General features: G+C 32.5%; 2 protein-coding genes across 5 annotated transcripts; both read right to left on the reverse strand.

Annotated features, from left to right (window-relative positions):
• Window positions 1-241: 241 nt before the first annotated feature.
• On the reverse strand, window positions 242-2468 carry LOC105777280 (protein TRIGALACTOSYLDIACYLGLYCEROL 1, chloroplastic). 4 transcript variants are annotated; one of them, XM_012600448.2, is made up of 3 exons: window positions 2335-2468; window positions 1584-1747; window positions 242-1500 (listed from the first exon to the last, which is right to left on the reverse strand). In XM_012600448.2, exons 2-3 carry the CDS (start codon window positions 1628-1630, stop codon window positions 498-500), a joined length of 1050 nt encoding a protein of 349 aa, XP_012455902.1. In that variant the 5' UTR covers window positions 1631-1747; window positions 2335-2468; the 3' UTR covers window positions 242-497. The 4 variants fall into 4 exon arrangements, with proteins under 4 accessions (XP_012455902.1, XP_012455899.1, XP_012455901.1 ...); XM_012600445.2 differs by having other exon boundaries at window positions 242-1503; XM_012600447.2 differs by having other exon boundaries at window positions 242-1503; window positions 1584-1654; window positions 2335-2434.
• Window positions 2469-5510: 3042 nt separating this feature from the next.
• On the reverse strand, window positions 5511-6046 carry LOC128033706 (uncharacterized). The gene is made up of 2 exons (XM_052621639.1): window positions 5933-6046; window positions 5511-5858 (listed from the first exon to the last, which is right to left on the reverse strand). Exons 1-2 carry the CDS (start codon window positions 6023-6025, stop codon window positions 5619-5621), a joined length of 333 nt encoding a protein of 110 aa, XP_052477599.1. The 5' UTR covers window positions 6026-6046; the 3' UTR covers window positions 5511-5618.
• Between the last annotated feature and the right edge of the window lie 6711 nt (window positions 6047-12757).

Raw genomic sequence — 12757 nt, forward strand, 5'->3', positions numbered from 1 at the left:
ACTAAAAACAGATCTTCCCTCCGATTTCTTTCTTTCAAACAGAAAAGTTGCCACTATGTTGCATGAGAATAAAACCATTTTACACAAAGTGGCAATCATTGATTTCCAAATAAGAAAATGTCTTATCATTCTAATAAAATTAAAATCACTTCAGGCAACAATTCTTTTAAAATACTCGTATTTCAATGTATATGTGGATGTGGATGTGAAACTATAACCCTTTAAGGACCCTCCACCTACGTGAAAAAAATAAGCTTTAAAACATTTCAACATACCATCTTGGATGCATATTAATATCTTATACACCCAAATCCGAGTAACATAGAGTAATGTTGAGTCACTGACAACAGAAAAGGGAGGGACAAACTAGCCAAAGATTGCAAGACTTTATACAGAACCTATATAGTTCCCCTCTATGTTATCTGTCCTCTAGGAGCCATCCATTGAACATTGAGAAAGCTGTAAAGAGTTAGATGCTGACAAAGAGGCCAACCTGGTTATACACAGTTCTTCAACGAATCTCCGGCTCCTTGGAAGAAGCAATATGAGAGTGCAAAATCAGCCATGAAAATACCAACAAGAGAAATAACCACAGCTGATGTTGTTGATTCGCCGACACCTTTGGCTCCTCCCATGGTGGTAACTCCCCAAGCACAGCTCACAATAGATATGATCATACCAAACACTTGAGACTTAATCATTGCACTAATTATATCCCATGATCGAAGAGCCCTTTGCGCAGAATCTAAGATGATATTAATGCTAATCCCATAAACACTATCAGCCAGCAGCGCACTTGATGCCATTCCTACTGTGAAACACATTAGAGTCAAAAATGGTAAAGCTAAAGAGGAAGCAATGACTCTGGGTGTCACCAAATAATCAACGGGGTTTGACCCAAGAACTCTCAGCGTGTCTGTTTGCTCGGAGACCTGCATCGTTCCTAATTCTGCGGCAAATGCACTGCCAATACGCCCAGCAACCACAATTGATGTAACCACAGGACTTAGCTCCCTTGAGAACGCTAAGGCCAATACCCCACCAACTGATCGGTTCAAACCCAATCGGGTAAATTCTCTTACAAACTGAATGGTAAAGGCCATGCCAACAAATGCTGAAGTTAGAAGACAAACTCCAACTGATTTAGGTCCAACTCTCTCCAGTTGTTGGAGGGTATTCCTCCAGTGGACTTTACCCTTTAGAGTTCGAATGATAACCTGTCCAGCAAGGACAAGAACAGATAATCCTCTCCATAAGTACTTTGGAGGAGACCATTTGCTAAAGAATGTTTCAGGTTCTGAGGAGGGTGCATGGTTCGTATTGCTGTCTTCTTCTAGCACAGGGGCATATGCACGGCCATCATCTGCGTCGGAAATCACAAACAATCTAGTTTTGTGAATTGGTGTTAGAAATCTAAGACTCTGACCTCTTCCAGTGAAGCCAAGTTGACTTGAATTCCAACCTCCGAGTTTCATGCTGCTGTTGGATCTGATAGAGCTCCTTCTACAATCAATGTGTTTAAAGATATTAAATCTCACAGATGAAGTTCAAAGAATGAATTTAGGAGCGAGAGAGAAACTGACCTACTAGAAAAGTAATATGTTGGATGAAGTTGAGAAGTTGTTTGCATCTTTGGCCCCTCTTCCTTGAACTTCTAGAGTATGAAATTTCAAATAAAACCTTAAAAAGTTTGAAGATTGCTCCAAACAAGCTAAAGAATTACACAAAAATGAATCTTTTTGGTTCCCTGAGAAATAGCATTTTCAACAAAAAAATTAGTAAAAAAAATAAAAAAAGATTTGTCTAGTACCTTTACAAGAAAAAGAATCAGGTTTTTTTTTTCCATATGCTATAGAAAGACGCAATGACTACATAAAGAATCAATTAAAAGTATATTTTGGCATTATTCATATTTAAGTTGAAAATTTCGAAGTACTAATCTTTGTTAAGTGTTAACTGCTTTGAGAGGTTCTTTTTTTTGGTAATGAACTAAGAACATTAGTGTGAGATTGGATTGACCCCCCCCCCTTTCAAATATCCAAGTTATTGCTCAAATTTAAGCAAAATTGTAGATATAGGCAGTTATTGAAATACCCAGAAGCAAAATTTTCAAGTTTATCTCAAGAACGGCTAAAATTTCTACTAAGCAATCGCCTCAAAATTTATGGGGGAAACTTAATCATAAAGCTCAGCAACAAAAAGAAACCCAGATACGTTTCCGCAAATAACACTTAAAAGTAACAAGTTCAAAATGAAAGTAGCAGATAAAACCCCTAAAAATCATGAACAGAAAAGAAGAATATTTGCCGGAAATAATATAAAAATATATAATACCTCTGATTAAAGATGGGAGGTAACGAGGGCTGTGGAGATAGATGGCTGGCTTTCCTGTTATCGTCCACAATACCTGCGTGGGGTCTTCTAATTTCTTAAAAGGGTAAAATGCATTCAAGCTCACTCTAAAATAGTTTTGTCCTATTTGGTCACTTCAATTTTTTTTCTCAATTTGATCACTATAATTAAGATAATTGATTAAACTAGTCACGGCAGATAAAATTCTCATTAATTCATTAATAGATTACTGATTTAGCACATTATCCAATTAAATGAAGACATGTGACACTTTTTTTTTTACTTTTGACTGAACCTTAGGGACTTCTCTGTAATTATTCCAAACATTTTAGTCAAAAAGTAAAAAAAAATTGCCACTTGTAGTCATTCAATTGGCTAAGGTGTTACGTCAACAATCTATTATTAGATTAACGAAATTATTAACAGAGTGACTAATTCGATCAATTATCTTAATTAGAGTGACTAAATTGAGATAAAAAATTTTAGAGTGATCAAAATACGACAAACCATATTTTAGAGCAATATTGAGTGTAGTTTAACCTTTCTTAAATAATCTCAAATCAAATAACATTAAAAATAAAATTAAAGAAAGAAAACGGTAACATCCAAAATCCTTTAGTCGTAAGTAGTGTAATTTCAAAGAAAATATGTGATAGATTCTCAATGATAAATAAAATAGAAATTTATCACTAAAGAGAAAGCTAATGAATACCAAAAGAAATTGAGTGAAAAGTAGGGCTGGATGTATTAAACTATTAATTTAAGGTAGGACTAAATTGCAATGACATGAAAAGTGATGTGCCTAAATCTTTTTTTTGGTGATAATATTGAAATTTATGAGGTTAAAATATAAATATGGAAAAGTTGAGAGATTAAAAGTGCAAATATCCTGACGGTGAAAGGACCAAAGCGAAAAATAAATTAGGTAAGTAAGGATCAAATTGAATAAATGGAGAAATGGGAGGGATTAAATTATAATTTTACCAAAAGTGAGAAATGACCCAAAAATAAATATTGAGATATTAAAAGGACAAAATGGTCATTTCTCAATCAAAATAACTATAATAAGTTATAGTGACAATAATTAATGAGAAATGATATTAAAACATGATTGGTTAGAATATTTTATTATAATTTCTGCATGTTAGTGTTGCTCTTTTTGTTGTTTATACATTTGTTGTTAGTGTTGTTGGGGCTTTTAAGATTGTTGGAATTGTTCTTGGAAAGCTTTGAATTGTTGTTACAACATTGACAATTTTTGAGAGTTGACATTTGGGTTTTGGGAAACATAGGCTTGGCTTTGATAACTTGGATAAGGTTCGTAGTATTGCTGATATGGGTAAGGCAGGGTGTAATAATTGTAAGGATCATAGTAATAATTTCCAAAGTTCTTATTTGTTTGGATTTGGTTCGTGTTTTGAGTTTGGTCTTGAGTTTAATGGGTGTGGATGTTAATTTTGGGTTTGCCATCACAAAAAAAAAAAATGAGGGTGGAAGTGGTTTATGTTCACTACACCAATTATGGATACAAGGATCACACAAGATGAATATGACGATCATGTAAGGCAGTTCACCTTGCTTAGGGTAAGGCGAAGAGCCATTGTGTATGGTGGTTCAATAATAGTGGTTATGAGGTTAACTGAAGATGGAAAATGAGTGTATTAAAGAGAAAGAGAGAGAGATCCTGCCTTTGGTCAAGACTAAGGGCACGTTTGGTTCGCTATATTGGATTAGAGGTGTATTGGATTAGAGGTGTAATGGAATAGAAGTGTAATGGAATAGAGGTGTAATAGCAAATCAACTGTTTGGTTGAATGTAATGGAATAGAGGCGTAATAGTAAAATTGTGTTTGGTTGAATGGAATAGAGGTGTAATAGCATAATGAAAAAAACTAAAATGACTAGAATACCCTTAGCATAAAATTGTTTTGGTAAATGATTATTGTTATTGTTACTTAAATTTTAATAAGATTATTATTATCAATAATAAATAATTTAATCATATTTAAACATAATTATTATTAAATATATTTTAATTAAAATATATAATTTAATAAAATTCTTAATAATTAATATTCTTATATGAATTTACTCAAATCATAATATATGATCTTGTAAAATATAAATTAACATAATTATTATTAAATATATTATAATTAAAATATATAATTTAATAAAATTCTTAATAATTAATATTCTTATATGAATTTACTCAAATCATAATATATGATCTTGTAAAATATAAATTAACATAATTATTATTAAATATATTATAATTAAAATATATAATTTAATAAAATTCTTTATAATTAATATTCTTATATGAATTAACTCAAATCATAATATATGATCTTGTAAAATATAAATTAACATAATAATTATTAAATATATTATAATTAAAATATATAATTTAATAAAATTCTTAATAATTAATATTCTTATATGAATTTACTCAAATCATAATATATGATACTATAAAAGAAAATTTGAAATAATTCATATTAAATATATTTTAATTAAAATATATGATTTAATAAAATTTAAAATAATTATAACCAATAAATTATATTTTATGAATTTGTATAATTTAAAATAATAATTATTACATATAATTTAATAATAATATATAATTTCATAAAATTCTTGATAATAAATTTTTTATATGAATTTATACAATTTAAAATAATTAATATTAAATATAATTTAATAGTGATATATAATTTCATAAAATTCTTAATAATAAAATGTTCTTATATGAATTTACTAAAATCAATATATAAATTGAGAATTATATTCGCATAAACATAATTAACTTATATTAAGAAAAGGTTAGATGAAAATGAAATTGTACATCATAATCCATATGTTATATAGTTTTACAACATCAAAAGTTTGAATATTGATATTTAATGGTGACAAAGAAATCTTGACCCATTCCAATCGGACAATGAAGGTAAACTAAAGAAAACGATCATTTGAGTTGGATGATCAGGAATTTTACTCAAAGCATCATACCGCTGATCGTCGGTTAAACCTTCAATTGACCATAAGGCTAAATATAAATTTGAAGCTTTCTCTTCCATCTTTTGATATTCTTCGACCTCATTGAACTACCACCTGAGGCAATACTCCTCTTGATTTGATCGCCAACTACTTGATGTTTTCGGCCAATAAAGTGGCAGCCTCATCAAATGAAGAAGACATATCACGAGCATCAGATTTCTTCTTTCTCTTGTTTGAAGATGAGGAACCCCCTTGGTCTCTATCTCATTGCGGCTCCGCAGCAGAAACATCCATGTCATCCAAAGGGATGTCAGCTTCGCAGTCATAGAATGAGTTTCTTTCTTCATCCATAGCTGTAGTACGAACATCAGCATTTATTTCTTCAAGAACATCAGCAGCTGTTTGAGCATCTTTCCCAGTTGCTCGATCTCTTGCATATATGGTAGTAAGCTGGTCGTAGTAAGGGAAAGTGCGATATCTGAATTGAACGGCTTCTCTGTGACTCTAAAAAAATGAGGAAATCTTATTAGTCATAAGTTTGGTAAAAATAAGATCATAAAGACTTGAAATAATCTTACCTTTAAATAGGACTCCCAAACCGCATCTTCAGCAACAACGAGCTGCCTATGCTCATCCCAACCAAAACCGCTAATATTTTGGCCATTAAGCATGTCATAGACGATTGACCACTCCCGTTTAAGTAATCTAATCCTTGATTCAATATTAGGTTTCGACTTCAACATTGCATTTGGCAAAACCGTTTGTAGCATTCTTTCCAACTCGTTCAAATAACCGGCTTTGAACCCGGTATTAGCATTAAATGTTCCAACATTGTGCAGGTCCACCATGCAGGAAACTAATGCTGCATCTTCTTCTGGAACCCATTTTCTTTTGCTTCCTCGAGAAGCTTGAGAATAAGCATTTGATTCTGGAACACTTGACATAATGATCTTAAGAACAAAAAAAAACAAATTATATTAATTACTATTTTAATATATATAACTCAAAAGGTCAACACTTTATAAAATCTAAGGAGTTAAGTTCAATATCATGAATCAAAAGCTCGTTCCACAAAAAATTTAAAATTATAACACATGCTGAATTAGAAGTTATATATTATAATTCAACAAGTTTAGTACAATACAAAACTCAATACAAAAGTTTCACAAAAGTTTCACAAACTAATTTCTAGATGCTTGCCATTCATCGAACATTTGGTTGGCTAATTCCATCCTCCAAGTAGCCCAAGCATCCGATGGATGAATATTTGTGATATTCGGTTCATCGTCATCCACCATATTATTTGTAGGTAATCCTTCTCCCACCTCCGCTTCAATGGGATCAATACTCATATGGGTTCGAATAAAATTATGGAGCAAACAACATGCAATAATAATTCTATTGTGCACCTTTATAGGATAGAACGATGGACTCCTAAGTATTCCCCATCTAAGTTTTAATAAGCCAAAGCATCTTTCAATAACATTACGTGCTGAGGCATGTTTCATATTAAAAAACTCTTGCGGAGAACTTGGCGTATAACCCTGACACCACTCGTTCAAATGATATCGCTGTCCTCTAAATGGTGCAAGAAATCCCTTACAATTTGTGTATCCAGCATCAACTAGATAATAACAACCTATAAAATAATTTTTTTTAAAAATGATTAATTCAGCACACAAAGTTTGATCTTAATGAATAATTCAAAGTCCTCTAACTATACACTTTACCACGAGGAACTTTTAATCCATGTCTTCTACTAATGGCATCTCGAAGAACCCGTCCATCGGCAACTGAACCTTCCCAACCAGGAAGAACATAAACAAATTGCATCTCAGGTGTACAAACACCTAGCATATTTGTTGCTATGTCACCTTTTCGCGTTCGATATCTAGGTTTATCAACTGTTGGAACCCTAATCTTGATGTGGGTTCCATCAAGAGCACCTAAGCAATTCTATATCACATGATATAAAACCTTGAGTTAGAATACTAATTTAAATCTAAATCAACTAAATGTTGTTGAAGCTATATATAAAACTCAGTCCAATACCTTAAACCATTTCCACCTTGTGTCAGAAGAATCGGTTGTAATTGGCTCCGGCTTTTTAAATAACACATCTTGTAAGCGTATGATAGCATTTAAAACACTATGAAATACTCTGCTAACAGTTTCCCCGGACCTTCTAAAGTGATGCTTGATAACTCGATTTTTTAGGTGATGGGAGATGATATGTAGAAACATTGCTACTTGCTCGTCAACAAGCATGAACCTTGTCGACTTCAATCCCCCTATTGATTCTAACATCTCACATAGTTTAAAAAAGACAGTTCTATTCATCCTAACTTGTTCAATACAGGTCTCGTCACTAGCATATACAAGCCTCTTCACATAATCCCGTTTTGCATAAAAATCTATGGTATAATACCTAATCCTCGGTCTATGTAGGCTAAGGCTGGCACCCATTCTAAATAAGAACCAAATCGCGATTCTACAGATTTCCAACCATATTGTTACAGCAATACCAATTCTTTTACGCCTCACACTTTGTGCAATTAAAGGCAGACGAGCCATTACTGCAACATTTAGAACACACATAGTTTAAACTCACGAATTTAGAACACATGAAGCAAAGAAATATCTATTAAATGATATCGTTGCAACTTTAATTTCATTTCTTTATCAATCACCCAAATAATAATGAAAGAGAATATATTTATTTACATTTTAAATATATTAAAATTTAATATAATATGTATAATTGACCTAAAATTTTAAGGTTGGTATTTGTTAGATTATAACTAAACTCATTATAATTTAAAATTATAAAGCATGTTCAAAGTTTGAACATTGATTAGTTTGAACATTTCATTTCAGTATAAATATATTGATTAGTTAATTAAAGCATGTTCAATGTTTGAACATTGATAGTTTGGACATTTAAATTTAAATTTAAATATAATTTCGTATAATGAAATTTAAGATTTAATAAAGGTGAGTATCAAAGTTTGATCATTGAATAATTTTTTATTGATGATTAGTTTAATTAAGGTTTTCTAATTTCAAAATAAATAAAATGAAGAATGAAGCATTTGGTTTAATAATGAAATTGAAGTTTTAAAACTTTTATAACATTTTAAATGGTAATTTTATTTTGTAAAATATATATAACTTTTATCTCATTTACATGTACAAATTAATATTAATGTATTGTATTTGCAATTATGATTGGAAAAGATTGAAATCTAGTATTGTATTTGCAATTATTTGTAGGCATAATGCTCTTTAAGATTGAACATAATTAAAGGTTGAACATAATTATATATTAGTATATAATTTGTATGTACTCTTTCACTAATAAATTATATATCAAATTTTATCACATTGATTTTATGTACGCTTTCACTAATAAGTTATATATTAGTAAAAAGTTGGTGCATTGGTACACCAATAATTTGAATACATACTACTTTCTTTTTAAAAAAACTTTTAATATTTTTTAATAAAGCATAAAAGAAAAATATCAAATAAAAGATAACGGTCATAAGACATTGAGGTATGGTTCATTGTTTCTGCAAATGAATAAGGGAAAGAAAAAGTGTGTGTGTGCCATTTCGAGTCATCCACGTACAAATTGGTGATAAAAAAGAACAATAATTATGCAAGAATAACCATAACCATACAAACAAGAGTCAGTAATGAGCAATACAAACATACAAACAAAACCATATTCATTTGGGAAACAATGTAAGTCGCTACAAACAATACAAACATAACCATACAGGAAAACATACTAATAAACCATGAATACCAATGGAAAACTAACCTGTAATGAGCAAATAGGGGACGACTGCGATGTAGAAGTGTTGGAACAAAGAACCTGTAATGAGAAAAGGGAAATCGATGTTACAAAAATAATCAGTTTATAAAATTGATCATCCAATAACCAAAGCAGCCTCTCTTTTAGTAACCAGTCCTTTAGATTATTAAATATACCAACTTGGCAGCTTTGAATATATATGATTCAAATTCAATATTACAGCAAACATTATGAAAACAATATAAAAACAAAGGAAATAGGTGATTCCGCAAAATCTATTCAACTAAACAACAAATAAACTGTTAAAGAGTAATCATTGTCATCTTTTTTTTTCTTTTAATATATATATATATTGGATTTTCACATTGTACAACTTAGAACTGCAATATCTCATTTATACCAAAACATCAACCGGATACAAGATCATCAATTGGCTAAGCAAACTCAGATTATTAATATTCTCATAATTAAAATTTAACTATATAAGTCATTAGTCATCTAAAATTTTCTTTAATTTTTGAAACTTTTAACTATGTATTGATAGGTGGAAGACTACAGCCCGTCTCAAAAGAATGTCGAAGGAAGGAGACTCAAAGGAACAGTAGAAGCGAAAAACTTGGAGTTTGAAGATCATTCAATCAAGGACCAAGAAGCATCCGTCATCGTAGAATCGGAAGATAGGAGACAGGATCAAGAGTCCGGAGACCCGCAAGTCTGAGGCACCAAAGACGCAGAATCGGAAGAAAAATTAAGGACATTGTTGATGAATCCAAGCATGATTGTCAAGACAAGAGTCACAAAATTGTGATGAAGTCGGAGTTGAGACAAGCTTAGACAACACCAAGGTGAATGAGGAGCTTGTGAATTTGAGCTCGGTCAAGATGAGTCTAGAAACTTGTGAGAGTGATGCTAATCAAGAGACTAAAGAAGTCGAAAATCCACAACATGAACTGGAGAAAGCAGAATCAGCCTTGGAACCGAAGTGAATGAAGTTGAACAAGCCAAAGTCGTGCTCGAAACATCATCCGAATGCTTATCTCAAAGTGTTCAAACTTCTACCACGACATTGGCTTCCGAGCAAGAAATTGAAACCACACAATTGAGTGAGAATATAGAAGAACAGATACAAGAGGTTCTTTGAAATAGTTAAACATGAGAGTTCGGAGGATTCTTGGAAACAAAAACAATGGAAGAGGTAAGCTTGCAAAAGGAAGAAGAGACAAAGCCCAAGGTTGTTTCAAGAGAAGAAACCATAGTTGATCGTGGTCTTCAAAATGAGGAATCCAAAGATCAAATTCAGACAACATCTTTGACATTGCCTTCTAAGGATGAATTATCGATACAAAGCAAACGGCAGAGATATGCTTGGAAAAGAAGAGGTTGATGAGCTTGGAGATGGTAAGAAAGTCAAACTGGTGTCGCTTATGCTATTCAAGTGGAGGAACCAAAGGATCAAATTCAAGCTTCAAACATTGCACGATCTTGTTGTGGGTCAAGAAACTACTGTTGCTCAAGCTTCAATAACCGAGGAACCAACTAAGCTTGAAACAAAGGAAGATGACAAAACCATGGAAACTGAAGTGAAAGAAGATGAGAGTCCAGAGAAGATCCAAGAACAAGCAACAGAGGTTGAAGGAGCCTCAAGTGTCGAAGTTGAGACAAGTGAGAAGGCTTTTGACAATGAATTAATCAAAGAGGAACTTGTCAAAGAAATAGATGAAGAAAATCAGTGTGACAAAACAAATGAAATCACAGTGAATGAAGTTTCAAAAGAAGAGGTAATCAAGCAAATGCATCACTTAACAATTTCCATCTACTTTCTTTATTCATTCTCGGTTATATGTCGACAGTCCGTGGAGTTTTTGAAACATCTTATCCGACTTGAAGCTGGGCTGCCGGTGAAAGATGGCTTAGGAGAAGACGAGCTAAAGGGTAAACCGATTGAAGACAAAGCATCGAAACCACTCAAATCGAAGAGGTAAGAAAACTCAAATGTGTTAATCTTATTCTTGTCTTGATTCTCTATATATCTATCTATATTGAAGCTTTAATCAGAATAAAGACGTTGTGGAAGCTCAAAAGATGAGTGAAAATGAGATAGCTGAAAAGCAGATTGTTTGTGAGGATAAAACTGTTGGAAATCCTACCCAAGCTTCAGTTACAAAGATAGAAACCGCAATAGTTCTGGAACAAGCAAAACGGTTCTGGAACTAGCACAAAAAAATGAAACAAGCAAAACGAAGAAATAGAACTAGCAGAAAGAAAAAGAGTTAACTCGATATTCAAGCGAGTATTTAGCACCAAAAAGAAAAACGAAGAAATAGAACAAGCAGAAACAAGCAAAGGGAAAATTCTAAGAAATAACCCAACTCATTCAAAAAATGGCTAAAACTATTATTACAAAAAAAATCATGTAAAATGCTTCAAGAAATGAAAAGTTTATTCATACCTCAAAAACCAAAGCCGAGACCGAGAGAAGAAACGATGAGGACAGAATCATCAACGAAAGCAGTGGGAAAATGGGAGGAGAAATTATGAGGACAGAAGAGGAGAGGGTCGGGTAGGGAGGTACGGTAAAACAGGGAAGGGATTAGAAAAGTAGGGAATTTGGGGAGGGAAGCCGGACGTAATGTGTAATACTCGATTTGGGAAGGGATTAGAAAAATAAGGAATTTGGGGATTAGGTCGGGATTGTATTACGCGCGTAATACCTATTACAGCGAACCAAACGCCGGAATAGGGGCGTAATGTAATAGGCACGTAATCGGTCAGTAATGGATTACCTAATACACTGAACCAAACACAGTGTAAAGGTTTATGTACCCTTAGATATGATTCTAAGGTGCTACGTGTCATCTTCTCATAGATGAGACTCAAGAAAGTTGGTCAAGTGATTTGTCACGGTAGGTCTAGTTAGGATGGTGATTAGACACGATGTCAATCACTTTAGATGGGATATGATAGTTGGTGTCAAAAGTGGCGGTTAATGCGCAAGGCTTATGTGGTGTGGAGTCAAAAGGTGAATGTGAGGAGTGTGTTCAAGGAATTGTTTTCGAAGAGACTTTCAAAACATGATTCGGAGGTGTGGACACCCAAAAGGTGTGTCTGAGGGATGGAAGTATAACAAGTACTAGTTTAAATCTATTCCACCAAGCCCAACACCATTATAATCCTTCTTATTCGAGAAAGTGTCTAATGATTCAATGTGTATTATTGGTAAATCAAATTCAGTAGTTCTTGTTATTGCAAAACCCTCGACATAAAGGCCCATTAGTTGTGCTATATCTTCTAGTGCTATGGTTCATTCGTTGCATGAGAAATGAAACACATGAGCTTTAAGTTTCTAACGCTAAACTGGAGCAGAAAGAAAGTGCAACACACAACTCATCTTACTAAATTAATTAATTGTAAAGAAACCAATAGTATGTAAGTAACTATAGAATTGCTTGTCTAACATTTTTATTTTCTAATTTTTTCGAGCTTATAGCACTCGCAGTTTATTTGTTCTTGTTGCAACATAAACAATATGTCCTTGTAATCTCAATAAAGAGTTCACTATGAATATTGGGTTTAGAGATTTTAG

The sequence above is a fragment of the Gossypium raimondii genome, chromosome 10 (assembly GCF_025698545.1).
Source record: "Gossypium raimondii isolate GPD5lz chromosome 10, ASM2569854v1, whole genome shotgun sequence".
Classification (NCBI taxonomy): Eukaryota; Viridiplantae; Streptophyta; class Magnoliopsida; order Malvales; family Malvaceae; genus Gossypium; species Gossypium raimondii.